This window comes from Macadamia integrifolia, chromosome 12 (genome assembly GCF_013358625.1).
Source record: "Macadamia integrifolia cultivar HAES 741 chromosome 12, SCU_Mint_v3, whole genome shotgun sequence".
NCBI lineage: Eukaryota > Viridiplantae > Streptophyta > Magnoliopsida > Proteales > Proteaceae > Macadamia > Macadamia integrifolia.
In genome coordinates, this window is record NC_056568.1 from 646,004 (window position 1) to 668,425 (window position 22,422).

General features: G+C 37.0%; 2 protein-coding genes across 5 annotated transcripts; both read left to right on the top strand.

Moving 5' to 3' along the window:
• The first annotated feature begins 3,289 nt into the window (after positions 1-3,289).
• Positions 3,290-4,325, top strand: LOC122057511. The gene is made up of 2 exons (XM_042619629.1): positions 3,290-3,563; positions 3,643-4,325. The coding sequence occupies exons 1-2, from the start codon at positions 3,293-3,295 to the stop codon at positions 3,732-3,734; spliced, it is 363 nt and encodes a 120-aa protein (XP_042475563.1). The 5' UTR covers positions 3,290-3,292; the 3' UTR covers positions 3,735-4,325.
• A 5,584-nt stretch (positions 4,326-9,909) lies between these two features.
• Positions 9,910-16,949, top strand: LOC122058481 (arogenate dehydrogenase 2, chloroplastic-like). Of its 4 annotated transcripts, none has more exons than XM_042621181.1 (3): positions 9,910-10,164; positions 10,461-11,612; positions 13,907-16,949. In XM_042621181.1, exon 2 carries the CDS (start codon positions 10,526-10,528, stop codon positions 11,609-11,611), a length of 1,086 nt encoding a protein of 361 aa, XP_042477115.1. In that variant the 5' UTR covers positions 9,910-10,164; positions 10,461-10,525; the 3' UTR covers position 11,612; positions 13,907-16,949. The 4 variants fall into 4 exon arrangements, with proteins under 4 accessions (XP_042477115.1, XP_042477114.1, XP_042477113.1 ...); XM_042621180.1 differs by lacking the exon at positions 13,907-16,949 and adding an exon at positions 11,982-12,315; XM_042621179.1 differs by lacking the exon at positions 13,907-16,949 and adding an exon at positions 11,995-12,315.
• Positions 16,950-22,422: the final 5,473 nt, after the last annotated feature.

Consider the following 22,422-nt stretch of genomic DNA (forward strand, 5'->3'; position numbering starts at 1 on the left):
AAGGGAGGGAAAGAGAGAGTCGTGAGGGGTGAGGGGGGAGGGGGGAGGGGGGAGGGGAGGCGAGAAAGAGAGAGAGAGAGCGAGAATGAGAAACGAGAGAGAGAGAGAAAGGGAAAACCGTGAGAGAAAGAGAGAGAGAGAGGCGTTGGACTTTTTCTTCATTTAATAATTTTTCATTAACTAAAACTGTGGCCAATAGCCTTTTCATAAATAAGAGGAATTACTAAAAGAAAAAAAAAGATTATTCTAGGAACAATATTTCATAAACAAAGAAACTTTCTAAAAAAAAAACAATAGGATAATTACTTAGTTCCCTAATTAACTTAAAGACTCAAATAAACAAAATCCTGGAAAATAAAACTACTAAACTCTCAGATTTGGTGGGGGCCACAATCTTGGCCGATTGGGATGGAAGAGAGAATCGACCAATGCTGAAAGGCTGGACGAGATTCCTCTTTCCTTCCCTCTTCTTCCTTCCTTCTTCTTCCTTATAGTTTCCTTCTGTGAGACCATCTTCCAGCCAAATTGAATGCAAGTGTGGCTGGGTCTTGCGTCTACGCTGCTGGTACACGTGGATGTCCCCATCACAAACGTACTATGGTCTTTAAAATGTAGGGTATCCAGGGCCAAGTTTGGCTCTGATACTAAATAATGTAATATGAAAATCCAAATTATGGATCTTAGATCCGAGTAGGCCAATGATAAAATTTGTGATCAGATTCGAGTTAACGGAAGCAACAAAGAGAAGAAATCTAATCAATGGAAGGGGAGGGAAAAGAGATAAGATTGATTTTCTTGTGAAGGGGTGAGAAAATATATGGAAGAAGAGAGGAGAAGAAATCAGGTTCGGGATATCAACCCCGTATCCATATGCATTGCTCAACAGCATCAAAACCCTTAAAAAAACTCATATTCTTTACTTAAGTTATCTCTAACTAATGGGAATGTATTTATATATATATATATATATATATAAACCTAAAATTCCAAATTGGTTTGTAATCGCACTTTCACTCAATAAAGTAAATAAACTCAAAGCATAAATCTATCTACCTATTAAGTATTCTACTCTAATTTAATCATTGAGATATGAATCAACACTTTATGGGTTACATCAAGGATCTGCCTTAAGCCCCTATTTGTTTGCCCTTACCATGGATAAGTGAACCAAGAGCATTGTAGATGAGGTCCCTTGGTGTATGTTGTTTGCAAATGACATCGTTTTAGTGGATGAGAGTAAAGTAGGGATTAACGCTAAGTTAAAGCTATGAAGATCAAAATTGGAAACAATTGGTTTTAAGATTAGTAGATCAAAGATGAAGTATGTGAAGTGTAACTTTAGCCACTATGATGGATAATGAAATGGTGAAAATTGAGGAGACAAAAATTACACAATGACTATTTTAGATATCTGGAGGTCTACCATAAATAAAGAAAGTGACATAGAGGATGATATTTTTAAGAGAATTGAAGTGGGATGTATGAAATGGAGAAGTGCATCTGGAGTCTTATGTGCTTGGCCTATCCCTCTAAAGCTCAATGGTTCTATACTACTGTTGTGCATCCAGCTATGATGTATGGGGTAGAATGTTGGGAAAATAAGAAAAGTCATATAGAGAAGTTATGTTGGCTGAGATGAGGACGTTAAGATGGATATGCGGAAAAAGTAGGAAGGATAAAGTAAGGAATGAACATATTAGAGCTGTTTTGGGAGTTGCCCCGATCAATGACAAGCTCTGCAAAAACCGCTTGAGGTGGTATGGTCATGTTCAAAGGAGGTCTGAGATGCTCCCAGTAAGGAGGAGTGTCTGATTCAAATTGAAGGAGCCAAAAAAGCTAAGGGTAGGCCTAAAATAACTTAGGTGAACTTGTGAAGAATGACATGCATAGTCTTGGTCTTGTCCCAAGTATGACCTTAGATAGAACCTATTGGAGGGCAAGGATCCATGTAGCCGACCCCATTTAGCCGAGATTTTTGTAATTGGGGTGTGCCTCTTTCCTCTTATTCTCATGTTTCCATCTCTTGCTTCCCCCTTTTCTGTTTGGACTTTTTATTTTTATTTTTTTTTGTATGGATCCATGTAGCTGACCCATTAAGTTGGGATAAGGCTGAGTTTGTTTTTGTTATAGTGAAACTCAAAAAAATAGAAGGACCAACTAATAATATAGTTCCAAAGGTAAATTTCAGCCAAATTGACCCAATTTTGGATATGGGCTTCCATACGGGATTAATGCCTAATGCAACTGCATCAGTTATGTCTTCCTTTTTCTCCAATTCAAATCTTCATTTTATTTGTTGGAACATTGGTAGACCTTTATCGTTGACACAAGGTGTGACTAGATACTCATCGAATGCGACACTTCTTTCCACTCCTTTCATTTATTCCAAGTGCAATTGCTATAATATATATGTGCTTGAACACTTCAAGACAGATCGATCTTAAGAAGGTCATTGCCCATTCCCCAGTAGCCCATATGAATCTGGTGACTATTTGTATGTCTAGTTGGACGGCAGCCGTTGGATCACCTATTTTGAGTTATGGACATACAAGGCCAAAACATGTGTGCCGGGTGTGTGATGACTGGATACTCATCAAATCTAGAATGGTAATATTTTATTTTAAACAAAAATTAAGAGAAATTAAAATGAAAAGAAAAACGTCCTTTGATGTATGTTCCAAATAAATCAGGAAAGAAATTTCAATATAGGAAGCCTTAAATATTTGTGAAGATATTCCTGTAAAGCAGTTTATGTGATACTATATTTTCAGGCATGGGGAAAAAAAGAACAGGTAAAGAAAAGGAAGAGCACAGAAAAAGGAGATTAAATGGATAGATGTGGTGTGGTGTTCATATAGAAGTGGCGGTAATTTTGTATAGGATGATTCAAACTGGTGAATTGTATTTGTGTTTTACTGTGCATTTGGTTCTGGTTTAGATTGAAATGGACTATGGAGTGCAGATAAAATATCGTGGACTTGTGGGCCAGTCAAAAAGTTTTCTCCCTCATCTTTTATCTGTTAAAAGACGAAACTGAAAAAGGGGGACTGGTAGAAGGGAAGATGTGGTGAGAGGGACTGAGAGTGAGGGCAAGATTTTTTGGGGGTTAAAAGAGTGAGGGAAAGATGGTTAAATCATCATGAGTATTTGGCAGAGATGTTGAATGGCGTCATAGTATTGAGGTTTCAGTAAAAAATCTTAAATGACCACTCTTTCAAGTGAATAATGTCGCCAGATTCCTGCTGTCTTCTGGATCTTACCCCTGTAGATCAGGTTAAAACCCCCTTTCTTTATGCATTCAGTGATGTTTATTCCTTTCATTTGTTATGGTTTCTGCTTCTCATCGTTTTCTGCTGAATTCATGTCTAACCTTGATTTGTTTCCAGATGGAGAAGGTAGTGAGATTGCAGACCGCTCTAAAGAGGAGGGATCAACACAAACTTCGGAAAATGATTCAGAGGAAAAGGCTACTGAGTCGGAAGGAAATTCAGGTGCTTTCAGTGAGGTTATAGAATCAGAAACAGGTGACATGGAGGTTACATCACCAAAAATTTCTCGGAGAGGTGATCAAGGTTCTTGCACTGTTAGAATAAAATCCAGTTTAGAGTTCCTACTGACTCTGTATTCTGCCACTGTTTACAGGTGCCTCGAGGTCCAAAGCCAAGAGTGGTGAGGTTGTCATGAAAGATAGAAAGGGTGATTCTACTGTTAGAAGAAAAAATCCTGCCAAATAGAAGGTAACTTCCAACATAATTGCACCATTCTCCAAGTTGAAGCAGTGTCCTTTTCTTTTGCATCATCTGCCTACTTGGGATGTGCATAAGATTCTTACCAGGTTGGAGAAATTATCTGCTGATTTTGAAAATACTAGTTGGGAGACCTCGCTGATGGTTTACCCTGCTCAAATAGACTGGAAACAAAGATTACTAATTATCTTTTACCGTACCTGTGCCAATTACCCTATTATTTTGGTTAAAGGTTGCAGCACTGTAATTTCTATGAATGAAATGATAGTCGAACTAAGTGGGAGAAAGGGGATTGGCGGAGGAGGATGACGTAGAAGACTTACCCACTTCCTAGAGTATTTATGGAGTGAATTATTTAGCATTGGTTGTTGTTTACCTTTCTTTTTGAAGTGAATCATTATGATTCCTCCACATTGAAACTTTATGTTGCAGATCTGGTTAGCTCATAGCTGAAGGATCCATGCTATTCTAATGGTATGCTGATTTTCTGAATTAGTGAATTGTAGCTTGACATTGAGCAGTCCTTGCCTTGAGTTTCACAAATAATAGACTTTCTGAGTGGAAACATTATTTATCGTATGCAGAAAGCCTGGTATTAATTTCTGGTTTGTTTTAGTTCTGGTTGGTCTTTGAGCATGCCTTGGTTCATCAAACATTGTTTTAAGCTCTCCAATCAATTGATTCTGCTTTTCCTTTGTGATACACCTTCAACCTTAATGTGAAGGTCACCTCTTTGTGGATTCCACCATTTAGTAAAAAATTGTTTAAAAATAAGTTGCACCTTAATTCAAGGACTTCAAAACTGGGTTTTGAACATACGTGCAACCCTCTGATATTTTAATGAAGGATCAGCTAGCCTGTTCTTGTTTCGGCATACCAAATTACCCATTTGCCATAAGTGTTGAGAGTTCTAAAGAAATTGAGTTCTTTGTGAAGATTACTGAGTAATAATTTCATGTATGCATATGCATTAGAGCTGTATCATGTTCTGTCTTGGTCTTCCTTTTTACCACCCTATTCATCAATTCTCTCGTGAAACATTAACGGATACTTATGATTATCCAGGTGCATCATATTGTTATTTTGGCAACTTTGACTCATCAAATGGAAGAAGCTTGCTTCCTTACCTAACATGTGATAAAGTCCTGTAAATGTTTGTTTTTTTACTTCATTCAGTGAGTTATGAATGAGAATATATAATGCATTTTAACCTATGATGTATCAATAATTCTGTATCAAGAATGTGTAGAATGCTGCTTGAAATGTTTCCATCTGTTTGAGGTTTCACTTCATTATCGTACAACCATCCCTTGCATCTCATGTCTATGCTCGATGTAATAAGTTCATTTATTTTATGTCTTGGGTAAGAAACTAATTTTTAGAGTAGACAGATATTACATGAATTAGTGACCAAGCTTGCAAGTATATGGTAGGTTGGGTTTAGTTTCAACTTTTGTTATCCTTGTTAGGTCCCATATTGGTTCTATATCAATTGAAATGTGATATAAACTGAAAAGTTCACTCTGATCGGTGCAATATCTACTTTGAACTTGATAGCATGATCTTATTCAGACACAGAAATGTATGTTCCATCTGCTTGTCCAGGGTTAGTGTAAGGCTGGCCATCCTGGACCCTGGTGCTCTATGGCTAACCCGTGTTCTGTTGACCATAAATAGTTAATTCATCAATATTATTCTTCAGAATGATTATCTATGTGTCCCTCATATGAGCAGGGTGATAAGTTGTTGAAAATCTGGTTAAATTTGGATTTGACCAGTTCAAGTTGTAAGACTAAAATGAGAACTTAGTGGTTTTTTTTTTTTTTTGTGTGTGAGAACTTGGTGGAATTGGGTATTCATATTAATCAAACATGAAGATGGATATAGAATGTTATTTGACCACCCCCCCCCCCAAAATAAAAAATAAAAAATAAAAAAAAAAAGGAAAAAGAATTGACACAGAATAACTACACAATTAACATGAATGGGAGAAAGTGTCTAGTTTCTTTGAATATAAGATCCAAGAGAAATCTTTGCCTTGTGAATACAAACTGATTTTCATCAGGAAATGTTATATTACTTATATGCTTTATTCATTCCTAATGTTATGGTTATACTCTGTAGGGTCGATGCCAGCACTTTCATGTAAATTGCGAAAAAGAAGGATTACAAATCAATTCTCATTGATTCTTGGTATCCTTGATGATTCATGGTTGGTTATATATTTCTGCAATGGAAATTGTTTTCACTGAGATTACAAATCAATTCTCATTGATTCTTGGTATCCTTGATGATTCATGGTTGGTTATATATATTTCTGCAATGAAAATTGTTTTCACTGAAGGTTGAGATATCATGCGTTACACTTGAATCAGCATTCCAGATACAGTGATTCCATAAAATTTTTAGATTTTCCTTTTCAAGGACTTCCCTATTATTTGCTTAGAAAAGTAAATGCACTCTCTCCCCCCCACACCCCCCCCCCCCAAAATCCCCTTTTATGAAAAATTAGATCTTGTGGTATTTATTTTGCCTTCACTGATGGGGAAAGACAGACCTACCATGAGACTCCAGCCAAAACCGTTGGAGTTCATTGGCAGTACAGGATGTGCCAGGACCACACGATAGGTTGTTCTTCAAAGCGATCCAAATGTTGCAAATCCAAATAATACAAAAGATAGGTTTTTTCTAGTCTAAGTATGTTACTGCATCAACTTCTACCATGTGACATTGAAAATGGTCAAAATTTTGAAAACAAATAAACCCCAAGTTTCTTTGCTCATATGTCAACTTTCTGTCCAATCGATTTTATTTAGTGGCAAAATAAAGCATTTGAACACAAATTTAGGATTTACTACAAGATGTTGGAGGATGCATATTCAAATATTTATATGCTTGGAAAATTATTTGCATACTAAGGAATTTTGGGTTATTTGAATGTTTTAAGTGGATCCGGAGCAGCTAAGAAATAGAAAGGGGGTTCTCATTTGTGGAGTCAAACCTAACACCTTTCTATCTTTCTTTTATTTGGAAGTCAGGTAAAAAACTTAGGAACAATCATTGAAATGTCTCAGTGGTGGTTCTTTATTTAAATTATTAAACGAGACTGGATTCTAGTTTTGGAGCAGTTTAATAAACACGATGGTTCGTATACTGGACATTTGCGACCATAACCAATTATAAGCTGTCCTGATTGCCTAGAATTGTCTTGATTGACACCTTCCATGGGAAGGTCTATGAGTGAATTTGAGTTTGAAAATTGATGTGTGGCCATTGGATATCCATGTGGTTGAAATTGCCACACCACTTTGCAAAATGGGAAAAATCTCGATCTGCCGCTTTAGCAAATTTTTTTGGCAATATATATATATATATATATAAAATCGACTGCAATGTGTATAAATTTTAAAATGAAAGGAGTAGGTCACATTAACCTATTATACAGATCAAGGGAAGAATGAAAGCTGTCCCAGAGTCTAATGTGTCTATCTTTCTTCTCCCTTTGTTAAAAGATATCTTTGTCCCTTGTTAGAGGGGTGAGAGAGAAAGACATAGGGAAGCTGGTTAGGCCATGGTCCCGGATAGAGTTACTTTCCAAATTGTTCCAACATAAAAAAATATTAATATAAAAGTGCAGTAAATAGTAATATTTGACACATAGTGCTTGTTAGGCTCCTTTCTAGCAAACCTTCATTTAGACTGTCCTATCTGAAAAAAAGGATTTTGATATTGGGTTTCACAAGGTTAAAATATAATTTTATTAAAAAAAAAAAAAAAAAACCTTATTTTTGTAACATTTTTTAAACCACGAGAAACACCATATACTCATAGGTGTCTAATTTCAAGCCTAGTTAACCTGGCTTTGCAAAAAATGATTTTAAATGAAGCTAAAAGGTATACTAGAAACCACTAAACTTCTTAAATAAGGTTTACCTACTTCCAAAAGATCTTGTTCATCGTTGTTATGTATGGCTTCCCTGGTGACAAAAATGAGGTGCCTACAAACGCACATAAGTGCATCAATTCCATTAGAAAAACGTGTGCCATTTAGACGTGGTAATAAAATGAAGTAAACAAAAATGTATTTGCTGCATGCTCATTAGACATTTGTTTCACCTTTTCTGTGGGCTGATTGGGATGATACAACACTTGACAATAAAATATTATGGTAAGCCATCAATACCTCTCGTTTGAAACTCCTCATCTACCACTACGTGACGTTTCTTATTCTAATTTTTGTTAAAATTTTTAACTCTTAATTTTAATTATGTAGAAAAATATTATCTTGTTCATTTTGAATACATGCATACACTTGTGTATTTGGCTCGCTTAAAGAATGTTCGTTATTATTAACATGATTCTATCCTTAAAAGCCACTAGGAGCAAGTGTGATAATTAATTTTATACGTTTTGTTATTACGAAGCATTATTGAGAGATCATTTAACATCTTAAAGAAGTATTTCCCCGTATTAAAAATGATGCTTCTATATAGTTTCAAGACACAAGTTTTGATTATGATTGTCTATTTATTCATACACAACTTTATTAGAAAACAAGAGAACTAAGATTATTTTTTGAAAAGCAAAGAGGGGCGAGTTCGATGATGAATGTAAAGCCGAAGATAACAATAATGACGATGAGAAACAAATTTGTCTATTGTGGTTTCTATTTTCTATGTGACAATGGTTTTATTAAAGACTATTATTTATGGACTTGTGAATTTTATTGTTTATGTAACTTTGGTTTGATATTATTAAAGATCACTAGGGATGGGCTAGTATTTTTAGCATATTTTTATTTTTCATCATCACTTTAACAGTTGTTTATATTTATTTTGTGCACTTTGGAATTGGTCACAATCCCTGTTGTGTATAGCTTCTTTGTTCAAATGTTATATAGATGAACTTTCCCAAAAAATCTGTAATAAAAGTTTTGAGATTGCGTAATATATTTTGCATATAGGCATTACCAAAGCTATTCCTCATTTTATAATCCTATATAGTATTATTATTTATGGTTCATAACTTATTCTGGTAGATAGATCAAAATCAAATAGAAATTGAACTAAGAGAACCTTCAAGTAAAGTGATATCTGTAATTTAATAAATGAGATTTTCTTATTGACACCCTTAAGGTTTAAATAATTTATAATCATGTTCTTTTTTTTTTTTTTTCCTTCTTGCTCTCATGGTTTAACACACTTCTTTTATTGTGGGTAAGAGTATGTCATTTCATACATCCTCGAAAAATATGCAAGATAAGGACATGACATAATAGTATATAGATTTTCAAATTATTTAAGAATGTTCTTACGAATGACTTATAGAATTTTTTGGAATAAGATGAGAGTAATCATAAAAAACTTATATGTAATAAATACACATACAACCATTTCACTCAGAAAACCTTTGGGTATCTTTTCATTGACACTTTTTTTTTTGGTAAAGTTATTGACACCCTTTAAGTTGTCAAATGATTTCTACCCTTCCTTTCTTAGTCCTTTTACTAATATACCTTTTTCTTTCAATGATGGTAAAATCTATCATTCACATGTATATCCTAAGAATATGTGAACCAATATCAATTTTGTTCTTTAAAAAATTACGACTTTTGAAAATAATATAATAATGAGTCACTTTTAAATATTTTAAGGAAAAAAAAACCCACATGGCAACGTGGTGCCTACATCTAGATATAATGGAGGTGAAATGATTCTCCTACCTTCATGAATACGAAAAATTCACCCTTATTGATGTTTCTATGCAGTGTGATTGATCTCCACACTGGCATAAGAGCCACACTAGTAAACAAAATACCCTCTCCTTAATTTTAAAAAAAATCCTCTTTTATTAATTGGAAAACTTTTGGACATAAAACAAGGAAGAAAAAAAAATGATAATCCCTTAATATAGAAGTGTGGTATCTTAGTAAAAAATTAACATATATGCCCATATCAAATTATATTTCAGTTATGCCATTGGCTTAAGAAATTATGCAAATATCTTCCAAATTGAATTAATGTCCAAATAATCCAAATAAGGTATCAAGTCACACATTCCAATTTTTCTACACATTTGGCGAAACACAGGACAAGAGGCATCCATCCAATAAGTGTTCACGGAACGCGTCATTCATTTAAGAAAAAAACAAGAGATACGCGTCCGGTGGTGCACGGGGGGATCGGTAGGGTTTTTATCTCTGGCAAAATATACAGAAAGGCCATCTCCATCTCCAACGTATATATATATACGAATTATATAACGGGCATCTAAGCACAAATCTCAAGCTTCCTGCCCGCCGCTTCGCCATCTCAACGCTGACTCATCACGGAAGGAGGAGCAAGGAGTTCGCTGTTGCGCAAAACCCTCTGCGACCAATTCTTCTTTGCTCCAACGGGTGGATTTCATCTCCACCATTGTAATCTCTTTGGTGTTTTTGATTCTAAACAATGATTTCTTAGAAAAAAAAATTAAACTTGTTAGGGACCCTTTTCCTATTAATCGGTTCTTTGAAATTTCGTATTGTTTTATTGTGAATCAGTTCCTTGAAATGCTTACGTGTTTCTTATTGTTCTTTGAAATTTCATAGTGTTTTTGTTTTGATTGTTCATTTTTTGTGATGTTCATGAGTCATTTATTGTGATTCAAGCGTTGATGCTTTGTGATTTTTTTTTATTTTTTTTTTCTGAAACGATTAATTTGTGTTTATTAAAGGGTATTTGTCCTTGGATTCGATCGAGTTTGGACGTCTGGAAGAACGACTCGTTGTGAGCAGAACAATGCTCACATTGTCTGGCCTGCAACCCTTGAAAACCAGAGCAGCTATACCTCATGAGCTTCATCCAATTTCTCACTGCTTCCGTCGACCTTCGCTTTCGTTTTCAACTGTCAGTCCGAGGAATCGATCTAATGGGCATCGGAGCCTATGCGTCAGAGCTCTAGATGCTGCTCAACCTTATGATTATGAGTCACAGATAAATGAACGCTTTGAGCGTAGCGTCAAACTCAGGATTGCCATTGTCGGGTTCGGCAATTTTGGCCAGTTCCTGGCCAAAACTCTAGTTCGGCAAGGCCACACTGTCTTGGCCCACTCCCGATCCAACTACTCTGATATCGCCACCGAGATAGGGGTCTCCTACTACTCTGACCCCCACGACCTCTGTGAAGAGCACCCTGAAGTCATTCTCCTCTGCACTTCCATAATCTCTACGGAATCTGTGCTCAAGTCATTGCCGTTGCAGAGGTTGAAACGAAGTACCCTCTTTGTCGATGTGCTTTCTGTGAAAGAGATGCCTAGGAAATTGTTCCTCCAGAACTTACCGCCTGAATTTGATATACTTTGTACCCATCCAATGTTTGGGCCTGAAAGTGGTAAAAATGGCTGGGCAGGCCTACCTTTTGTTTATGACAAAGTGCGGATTGGGAGTGAGGAATCAAGGGTCAATCGATGCAATCATTTCCTCGACGTTTTTGCACAAGAGGGCTGTCGCCTGGTGGAGATGTCATGTGCAGAGCATGATAGACATGCGGCGGGTACCCAGTTCATCACCCACTTTATAGGAAGGACTTTGGGGAAGATCGACTTGGATTTGACACCCATTAACACAAAAGGTTATGAGACACTCTTGAATTTAAGGGACAATACTAGTGGGGATAGCTTTGAGCTTTTCTATGGCTTGTTTATATACAACAAGAATGCTCTAGAGCAGCTGGAGAGGTTGGACATGGCTTTTGAATCAGTAAAGAAGCAGCTTTTCGGCCGTTTGCATGATATACTTAGGATGCAGTTGTTTGAGAATGCTGAAGACTTGGAAGCACCACAAAGTAGTAATGGTGCCGTAGAAGAATCACCAAAGAGACAATGAGGTGAAATCTACAAGTATTAACTTCTTTACCTCTGGTTTTGGCACTCCTTGTACAGTTGTCTATTTGTGTGGACGGGGTAGGCTATTCTTTTATATATATTTCTTTGATGTCTCACATGTGAACCAACAGTAGCTTTTGTAGTTGCTTGTCTCACATGTGAACCTATGGTAGCTTTTGTAGTTGCCCGTGGAGAACAATCTTATAGAACAACCAAACTAGTATAATTATCATTTTGTCATTGGTACAATTATACAATCCAATTGCCCTATTCAATAAATTACAACCTAAATTGTTTTTGCCCGTCTCTAATTCTAATTATGTGGTTTGATTATGTTATTTTAATGTAATATAATAAACACTTGGTATCAGCTTAAAAATGCAGGTTCAGAGTTTTTGAGGGCAGCCACTTCATGTGAAAAAAAAGGCCGAAGCTTACGATTGACCCTAGCCCATCCCTCCCTAGGATATAGCAAAAGCTGGTCTTCCACTGGGTTGTGGCCTTTCTTTTATTATGGTTCTCTGTTTGTATATTCATGGTGGCTTACCTTGTCCATTACTTACAATTCTATCATCTTGTGATGGAAGATCTTCGATATTGTAATTCTGGCAAACCTTTTGTGCTTTCCTAGGTGGCTAGCCTGACAATATTTACCTCCTCTATGTTTTTCTTTTTCCTTAATATGATGGATTTTGCTTAACTACATACCAACTTTATTGCCAACTTTACTGTTCCCAGAAAAGGTATAACTTTAACCTTATTTCTTCTTAGAGTTTATATGGTGTGACTAAGTTCTCCGTCTTTGCTTAGTATATGGGAAAAAATATGCAGCTTTTGTTTTTTTCCAAAATGACCATCAAGTACAGATTCCCTATTCCATAGCTTGATGATATGTTAGACATACTGTGAGTAGATAAGATCTTGTCAAAATTGAACCTTAGGAGCGGTTATCATCAAATTCTCATTCGGGCAGGAGATGAATGGAAGACCCACCCCGCCTTTAAGACTAAGGATGAACTGTTCGAGTGGAAAGTTATACCTTATGGCTTGGCAAATGCACGTAGCGATGTGCTGTACGTAGTGCCTCAAAGAGGCACCAAGAATAGGAGCTCTCAGGAAGTATTCTCTGGGGTTCAATATAAAAGTTGTGATACACCAAAACATTGCACATTGTAGAGTGAGGCGGAAGAAAACGCTGATCGGAGGCTCCATAGAGAGCCACATCATGTTGATTCTGATTGAGTGGATGAATGGGTTCAAGCCGGGTAAACTAGGTGATGGTTTGTGTTAATCTGGAGAGGTTAGGACTTGGTACTACTATAAAACCCACCCGAGGAAAATGGGTCCCTTCAAAGTGCTGAAAAGGATGGGGCCAAATGCTTATGTGCTGTAGTCCTGATCATATGGCCATAAGCAACATTTTCATTGTGGTTGATATCTATCTCTGTGTTGGACATCTCTCAGATGAAGGTGATGTAGAACATATGCTGAGACTGCCCCAATTACGGCTGCCTGTTGATGATGAGATTGAAGAGGTCTTGGACGACACATACATGATGACTCGACATGAAAACAGTTATCACTCTTTCTTCATCAAATGGAGAGGCCGTCCACGAGATTGACTGCACTTGAATCCACATAGATGGTTTCAATCTCCTCAACCCGGATTTATATAGGGTCTACGTTTCATTTACCCATTCGTTGGAGATGAATGATTTCAAGTCAGGGAGAACTGATTGAGAATTAAAGACTTACTAGCGTAGGAAGTCCAAGAAAGATCAGGCCTAACGTGGCCCAGTTCTATGTTTTAAGGGCCTGTGTTCACTTTATTTTAATTTCAAGTTTTTTGTTTTCTGTTTTAAGTGTTTTAAGTCCTAGTTGAACCAGTGGTTCAATAGTCTAGATTAAGTTGCTTATTTCTTCTCGTTTAGAATTTAAGTTGGGTCCACTTACTCTTAGTTTCTATTGAACTTTAAGAGGGAATGGACAGCTGTAAGAAGAGAGGGTGGGAGCATGGCTAGGGGGTTTCCTAGGCTGTTTTGAACTCTTCATTGTGAGCTTTTTATAAATAAAGAATGGAGGGATCTCTAGCCCATCATTTTTTGTTTTGAAAAGATTATTGTTGTGCTGAATCAAGGGTTGACTGGTGGTTAATCCAATCAATACCTTGCGGTGAGAAACCTAGGTACTGTTCACCAATTCTTTTGATTTCTTCTCAGGGTATCAAGTCTGTTCTTTCATAACTGGCAATTGATTTTCTTCTGTCCATATGATAAGGTTATCCTACTTATGCTAGGAATGCTGGATTCAAGGCTTTCTACTGGTCTGATTCCTCCCAACTAAATTGGGTCAGCTGCATGGATCTGTGCAAGGGTAAAGAAAGGAACACAACACCACCTCAGTAAAATCCCACCTAAACAGGGTCGGTTACATGGGTCCTTACCCTCCAAACAACTCTATTTGAGGTCATACTTCAGTTAAGACCTAAACTATGTATGTCCTTCTTCATTACTTCTCGTATGGTCATTTTGGCAATGCCCTTAGCTCTTTTAGATCCTTCAATCTGAATCTGATCATTCCTCCTTACTGGTGCATCCCAAGGCCTCTGTTGAACATGGCCATCATGCCTTCAAACGACTTTCTTGGAGCTTGTCATGAATCGGGGCAACTCCTAAATCAGTTCTAATATTATCATTCCTTACTTTATCTTTCCTAGTTTTGTTGCACATCCATGGTCAATATGTTAAACATTATTCTAATATCAAGTTCTGAATCTGCTGCATGAATAGAGTCCTACTCCAAGTGGGACTCAATATTTTACTATCTATTTGGAGGCCATTCAATAACTGAGGTTTATTTGATATGTTTAATTTATACTCAATAACATAGATCAAGTGCTGTTGGGTATTAAATCTGAATCCGTTCATTCATACGACTTCTTGTTTGGTTGATTTGAACTTTCCTAGTTCTGCTAGGAGTTCTCCATAATTTCAGATCTTCCAATTGGATCTGGATGATATTTTTATCAAATGTTCTAGGCATCTAAAGGGGCACTCGACCAGGTTAATATGGTAATCTGATTAGTTGATTGAATTTTAAGTGATTTCTCTCAAATCTTGACTTTATTTCTCTGAATCGATCCAGTTATTGATACTGGTTTTACAGCTATATCAGAACTACATGAAGTGGTATCTATGAAGAAGTGTTAGGAGGGTGTTATTGTTGTCATTTGGTCTTGGTAGATGATGGATGCAATGTTTGTATAAAAAAGAGAGAATGCATTGCTTGGAAACTTGAATTGCACGTTGCAATGCATGTCAGGGATGTTAAGTTGTTCTTCTTATATCCTTCTCATCTGCCCGTTGGATCTAAGAGTGATAAACATGAGGTTTAAAGGAAACCCGGGTGGCTTTCGGTTGGAATTTGAATCAGGTTGATCTGATATCTGGATTTGGAGTTATGGCTCGAACAACAGACTGATTTTCAGGACTCTGTTTTTGCACTCACAGTGGGTTCAAGGCTAATTTATGCTCTTTTACTCTAATTCTGGGTTGAAACTCACAACATAAACTTTGAAGGCCTCTGTTTCAACTTTCATTTGGCTCAAGAATCGGGCCAGTCTAAGTTCAGGAGACTAATATATGACCATTTTTGTGGGAACCATTTCTGTAGTTTTTCTGCACTCTGGAGTTATCTTATCAAGTAGCTCTTGATTGTGGGTTCTACACTGCAGGTCCCACATCCAGCAGATGGCTGCACTTGATGTTGCCTTTGCATTTTGGAGAGCCTTTTTATCAAGGCACAGATCTCTCGATACAAAAAGGAGGAGTTAGAAGTGTAGTTGTCACGGCGTCTAGGTGACCCAAGGCATTAGAGGGGGCTGGATGTAAGGTGACACCAGCAAGGAAACCAGGGCAAGGTGACCGAAATGCCGGGATGCCTAGGCATGGAAAAAAAAGAAAGGAAGTTTGAAGAGAAAAAAAAAAAGTGGAGATGAAAATAGAAAAGGAGATAGCTGTGCAAAGGAGAACAGCTGAGAAGAAAGTAATGGCTTCATGCTTTTCTTAAAAAAGAAAAAGAGAAGCAATTACAGAGTGAGTTGAAGATATGTCATGCTACTGAAATGAAAGATAGGGTATGCTGAATGTTACTGAGTGCTTGAAGTGTGTAAGTTTTTTTTTTTTGATAGGTAGGGAGGGAAGTAGGTAACAGCCAAGAGACTCAAATTCAAGACCTCCTAGTGAGCATGGGATTTTTGCACACCACAGCTCACCAATTGCACTGGACAGTTGTTGAAGTGTGTAAGTTGATAGTTGGTATCTGGATAAAGGTAAGCTGCTCGAAAGAATTAGTCAATTGATCTGTGTGGCTGAAGGTTAATTGATTGATAAAATACCAGTCAATGTTCTGTATTCAGTGGAGACATTTATATTTGTCATTTTATTTTCAATCTTGTGAACTCCAAGCGGATGCTTGGTAGAAGGGTTGGTACTCTTGTAAACTCTAAGTGGGGAGTTGGTGCTTCTATCTATTAGTGTAGATAAATTAGGGACTGTTGTTCCCTGCAATGGATGCTGCAAAACTTGAAAGTGCAATTCATTTGGGCTAAATTTGGATGGTATTCCAGGCAGTCTAGTTTCACTTCAATCTTCTTCTATGACTCCTTTTTTCCTCATATATTCATCTTTCTTGCACTTGATTTCTTTTATACCTGGTTAGCAATTTGATTTCTAGTTTAGAGTTTTGATTCACCTTAATGTAGCAGAGCAAAATTAGGATGTTTCAGCTGAAAACATGTATTCAGTTTTATTAAATGTAACATATGATTCAAACTTTTTGATGAAATAAAATATGATTCAATTTTTGGTATGTTTCATCTCAAGTTATGTTTTAAATTTGCTTCTGTAAATTTAGGACTTTTGAAACATTTTTTATAACTAGACTACAAACATTTTAACCTTAACAACCCCTCCCTCCTATAGTATATAATGTATACTAATTTCATTGGTTGTCTAATTGCTTGATCTTGACTATCTGATAGTAGAAAATCTATGATAGGTGTTGGTGATATGACTAACTCTTTACACACTTCACAAGCTCTGTTTGAGTGTATGTAGTTATTTGTAGCATTTATTCAGACCCCTCTTATTACACAATGCATGGAGAGCAAACAACCGGGAGTTCTCGCAGTGTGGTTTGCACAAGAATATATGTTTGTACATGTTAATGGTGGAATTTCTTGCCTAACATTTTGCTAGTCACTTACATTAATGTCATATTGACTATGATGAATGGATATCCTATACCTCTGATGAATACTAATTGTCAGGTCTCTGTAATTCTTCAAATGTTTATCAGTGTTGTACGGAATTTGTGCTTCTGGAGTTATTGTTGTTGTCTAGTTGAGCTTCACGTATTACATTTATGACAAAAACAAAGAATATATATGAAACTGTGTAGACTTAGAAAACCAAATTAAAAAAAAAAAAAAAAGAAGCCACTTTCTCCAAAAGTGTTCTTAGTTACAGAATGTTTTAAGAGTTTCCTTAGTCTATTCGTTTACTGTTATGATGTGTTTTGGTAAGTTGACTCCTTGAAATTAATCAAACATATAAATTAGTGTGGTATTTATAGCAATTAATTCTTTCTTTGATTTTGCTAAAAAGATTAAAAAAATATCATTACTAAAAAAAAAAAGGTGCAGCTAGAGATGCAGAGAGAATTGGTGCTGAAGAATGATATGCTCAAAAGAATGTTTGCTATTTTCCACCTGATCAGAATAAAAAAATTGTAACATTTTGTATCATATTGAGTTGTGGTGCAAGAAAATCTAGATCTGAATGTATTTTAGAAACTCTCTCGACACACACCCACTCACACTTTTCTCATGACCTTGCATTCCTATTACATATGTAGTCTTCAATCCTATAACGAACACTAGGATAGCCTAGTGGTGGTAGCTTCGGCTTATGGAGCCAACACCCAGGGGAGGAGGTCGTGTGATCGAACCTTGTCGTACGTATTGTGTGAATCTGTGTGTGTGTGTGTTTTCTTATTTATTCTGTACCCACCCGTGAGTTGTCCAAATGGTTAGGGCGAACTGGGGATTGTAAGGATTAGGTGCACGGTCTCAGGCTTGATTCTCCATCTGTGCATCTGCGATTTAAGTGGAGATCATGCGATGGGTTATTGTGCTAGTCTCCCCGAGGATTAGTGGAGGTGCACGTAAGCTGGGTTGGACACCTTGTTAAATTAAGCGAGCAGAAGACCATCTTGGGATTTAAATATTTCAAGAGATGTTATGTAATCCTTCTAAGCAATTAGAACAGCCCTAGCTGAAGTTTTATGGTTTTTTATTTTTATTATTATTATTATTTTTTTTTTTTCTGGTAACTCAAGATGGAAACAAAACAAATTCAGTTATCTGAAATTGTTTGGAATCTCTAAAATATAAGAACATTGAGAAGTTGGTCAAATGATGATTTCCCTTTTAGGGAGGGCAAAAAAAATAATGAACTAAAACATTTTCAGTCTGCCCTTATGTTGGGATGTGGAAACAGTGCATGAAATTTTATCATCTAATTTTTTTATTTATTTTTGATTAAAAAAAGGGGTATACCCGTGGACAAGGCTCCTGCCACTGAGGGGTCTCCGAAGGATTATGATGTACTTCCCTTACATTTTGAGATGGTGTTTTTGTTATAGTTTGAATCTTTGAATGCGATCAAATTAATCTTCTATAGAAAAATAATGGACAAAGTTCTACTTGCAATTGAGGGGGTTAAAAAATTTACAAGGGCAAGTGGTAGCAGGACATATATATTGCAATCTTATTTTCACTTTCTTTTAATATTAACCGTCCATTTAATATTAGATTAATCTAAACTATCTATTAGTTTTTTTATATTGTAACTGATTCTTAGTTTTTAGGGTGGAGAGATGACAGATGTGGTTACTTAACTTTTCTAATATTTTTTTTATATAAATAAATAATAAAAATCCAATATAAGTGGACTCCTCCTTTGATTCTGCTAGGAAATCTCAATTATCTCTCTCTCTTCTTGCTTCTTCTCCAATGCAATTCCTTCTTTCTACAACAGCCATCATCATCTCTCTCTCTCTCTCTCTCTCTCTCTCTCTCTCTCTCTCTCTGCTCTCAAAATAGGATGAGGTAAGAAAAAAATCAGCATAACTATTTTCAAGCATTGAGCATATGAGAGACTTAGCCACACATATCCAAATACCATGTTTACATATTAATCATCAGGGGAGGGATTGTATGGCAGAGGACAATTTTGAATTTATAAAGTAAACAAAGCTCTTGAATATCAAGGATTTTTTTATTACTTCTTAGGTAGATGTTATTAACCTATGAGAATTTACAATGGATGCAAATCTTAAGTGAGATTGGTAAACAAAACTTCAACTAGATTGAAAAGTGCTGAAAAATGAAGAAGATAGAAGGAATGGCCTTGAAGAATAAGCAAGGAGAGAGAAAGAGGATCGAGATTTCTAAGCAGAATCAAAGGAGTCGTCCGCTTATATTGGGATTTTTATTGTTTATTTATTTAAATATTAATAATATTAAACAGAGTTGTAATTGTTTACAACTCTATTAGCTGGACTAACATATTTAACACGTGTCAATCATATCACTTATGTGAACATTCACCAAGCTCCGGATGTTCCGCATTCCTATTTTTTTGTATATACAGCGACCATTTTGCCAATTTACAAACCTAAATTGACTCAACTGTAGTAAGCATTGAGTAACCCAAACCACCCCCACCACACCCCCCCCCACCCAAAAAAAAAAAAAAAAAAAAAAAAAGGGGGCAAAATTGGTGGTAATAGAACCTTTTTAGCACCCTGAGGCCTAATTTCCTCTATGTGAGTCAAGTAGGAATGCATTTTTTTTATTATGTCTTTTTCTTTTCCTTTCTACGACCACCTTATTGTGCCATCTAGAATGATGATTTGGCAAATTCTGGTTGTTAGAGAGGACATGGTTTTGATTAACTATGTGTCAAAGTTCAAGGCCTATTTCGTTCAAATACATACAATGCATCTTCTTGATAGTTCATGCATTAATGTACTCACTCTTGGTAATCCTAGAATTTTCAAAACTTTATTTTGCCACATAATTATCTTTGATTGGGGTGAAATTGATATGTTAATAGAGATTTAAAGCTTAGTCATTGGGACATGTAAATGCCAATATTTGAACTAATTGTCAAGATTTAGTAGACTGATTTGAGCAGTGCAAAGTCGGATAATCCTCTCCATAGAGCCCAGGGACCAGAGAGTGATCCTAGGGTTGGGATGACCTAGGGAGGCATGCTTGGGTCTTCTTAACCCTAGGATCACTCTCTGGTCCCTGGGCTCTATGGAGAGGAGTCGGATCCGTGCAATGTTCATGAATGGTTATAGGATTTTTTTGTTGTTGTTGTTGTTGGATATATATTCTTTAAGGGCAAGAGATTATTGTCTGATCACGAGGCCCCTACGTCAGTTCGATGACCAATTAGAGTGTGCACAGAGGAATCAACGTGAATGTGGTTATTATTTTTCAAGGTAATTTTGGACATACTTGTGTTTGACACATGGCCATTGTGGTCATACAACTTTCTGTTTCCCATGCTTTATTAAATGTTTTCTTTGTTGATGTAAATAAGTAGGATAGATAGTGAGTCTCAATTGCACATAAATAAAGTCAGGTCTTAAAAAAAGGGAGAGGGATAGGTATGCTAGCGTAGTACCTAAGAATTAGGAATGCTAACGGCATTTTGACCGTTGGATTTGATCAACATGAATTGAACCGTTGGATGGAGAGAAGATAAACAAATTTTCAATGCACGGTTGCAACACCTTTACTCTTTCTCTCTCTCCTCACCGGAAAAAATCATTCATTTACCGGATCCAACAGGAGAAAGTGAAGTAGTTGGAACTGCCGCTGTTGATGGAATAGATGCCTTGTCTGAAAGACGTAGATCTTCCGGCCACCATGACCAAGGTGGTCACCGACGTCGCCCAGACTTGATCGGTGCTCCAGTCCTTGGGTGAACGCCCCGATGAGGCCGTCAATCTCTGAACTCTCAGGACTCTCTTTCCCATTAATCATCACCGCTGATGTTAGTGCCACGCACGTCAACGCCGACTCTCTCACTCTGTTCTTGCAGAGAAAGCTTTCCCCTTCGTTTCCCACTGAAACCCCCTAGATTTAAACCTTCGTTCTCTCATGGAAGATTATTGGATTCAAATACAAAACAATCTTTTGATTCTTAGAAGCTTAATCTTTGTTCAGAAGCTTTTAGTAATGGCGAGTGGGGCAGAGCAAGAGAAGACATGGGATGAGGCGTTGCTTAAAATGCTCCCTCCCGGTTCTTCTTCCTTGCTTGACGAAGATCAGCTTGACTACTCCATTGCTGTTGAGTACCAAGGTCCTCCCGTATCTTACCATGTTCCCAAAGCTGAACCTCTCGATCATGTTGCTTCTCGTTCTTCGAAGCCAGTGAGAAAAAGGGGAAGGAAGACCGCCCAGACCTGATCGGTGCTCCAGACGTAGATCTCCCGGCCGCCATGACCAAGGTGGTCATCGACGTCGCCCAGACCTTATCGGTGCTCCAATCCTTGGGTGAACGCCCCGATTAGGCCGTCAATCACGCCAAGGCCGTCGATCTCTAAAATCAATTCCGACAATGAAGAAGCCCAACCACCAAAACTGAAGTCGAGAGCAGGGAGAGAGGGACATTGGACTGGGAAAGAGAGTCCTGAGAGTTCACTGCAAATTTTTTTGGAAGCTAGGCTGAGCCGGAGTCGGAGTCGGAGTCAGAGCCGGTGAGAAAAAGGGGAAGGAAGACGATGGAGCGGCGGAATTGAGCAAGTTTTGTAAGACAAAAATTACAAACAGATGAGATCTTTTATCTGTCATTTGGCGGCCACTATTCGCTAGCATACCTAATTCCTAGGTACTGTGCTAATATACCTGTCCTTTTCCCAAAAAAAGATTATGAAGGATTTGAACTCGGTTCTTTCTTGCTTGATGCTCTTGAGCATGCTGTGAATGACCCTTGCACTGGTGTAGGGGTTACGTCCTATGTTGCCATGTAGAGAACCCCTCTCATTAATCAATTGTAATTTTTGTCACTGATCTCTCAATGAAAATCTTCCTCAAAAAAATATAAAACTCTTGCTAACATAAAAATTCAGAGTGTGTTAAGAATTGAATAGTGAACCGAATAAAAATCGAATTAAATCAGTTCAGCTCTAATTTGGAAAACAAATTCTATAACACCAATGTACATGATAGGGAACAACCGAGGAAGGATATGGCGTTGAGGAAGGATATGGGGGTTTATAGAAACAGTGGCTGCTAGCGCACAGTATACAGTGGCATACCCAAAATTTTCTCAATAAGTAAATAAAAAATAAAAAAAATTGAATTCTTGCACAAAAAGAAAAAGAAATTACCGGCGAATTCAAAACATTGTCCGGTCCAGATAAACAATGTTCTGTAGCCACGTCAGCATAGAGGACGATTCAAAATTTGAATTGTCCGTAAAATCGTGTGCCGCTTCAAAATTTGAATAGTCCGTATCATCGTTGCAAGTTTTTCATTTAAAAAAAAAAAAAAAAATTTTTTTTTTGCAAGTTTTTTCAGATATTTCAGTGAGGAAGGAAATATAGATTGGGTACCAAGCAAAGAAGTAGACCCATATGTGGGACCCACTAACCCTTTCCTGGTATATCTATCGTTTGAGCCAGATTGTAAAATCACCATACATATCTAGATCAACCGTTATCAGTAGTTGG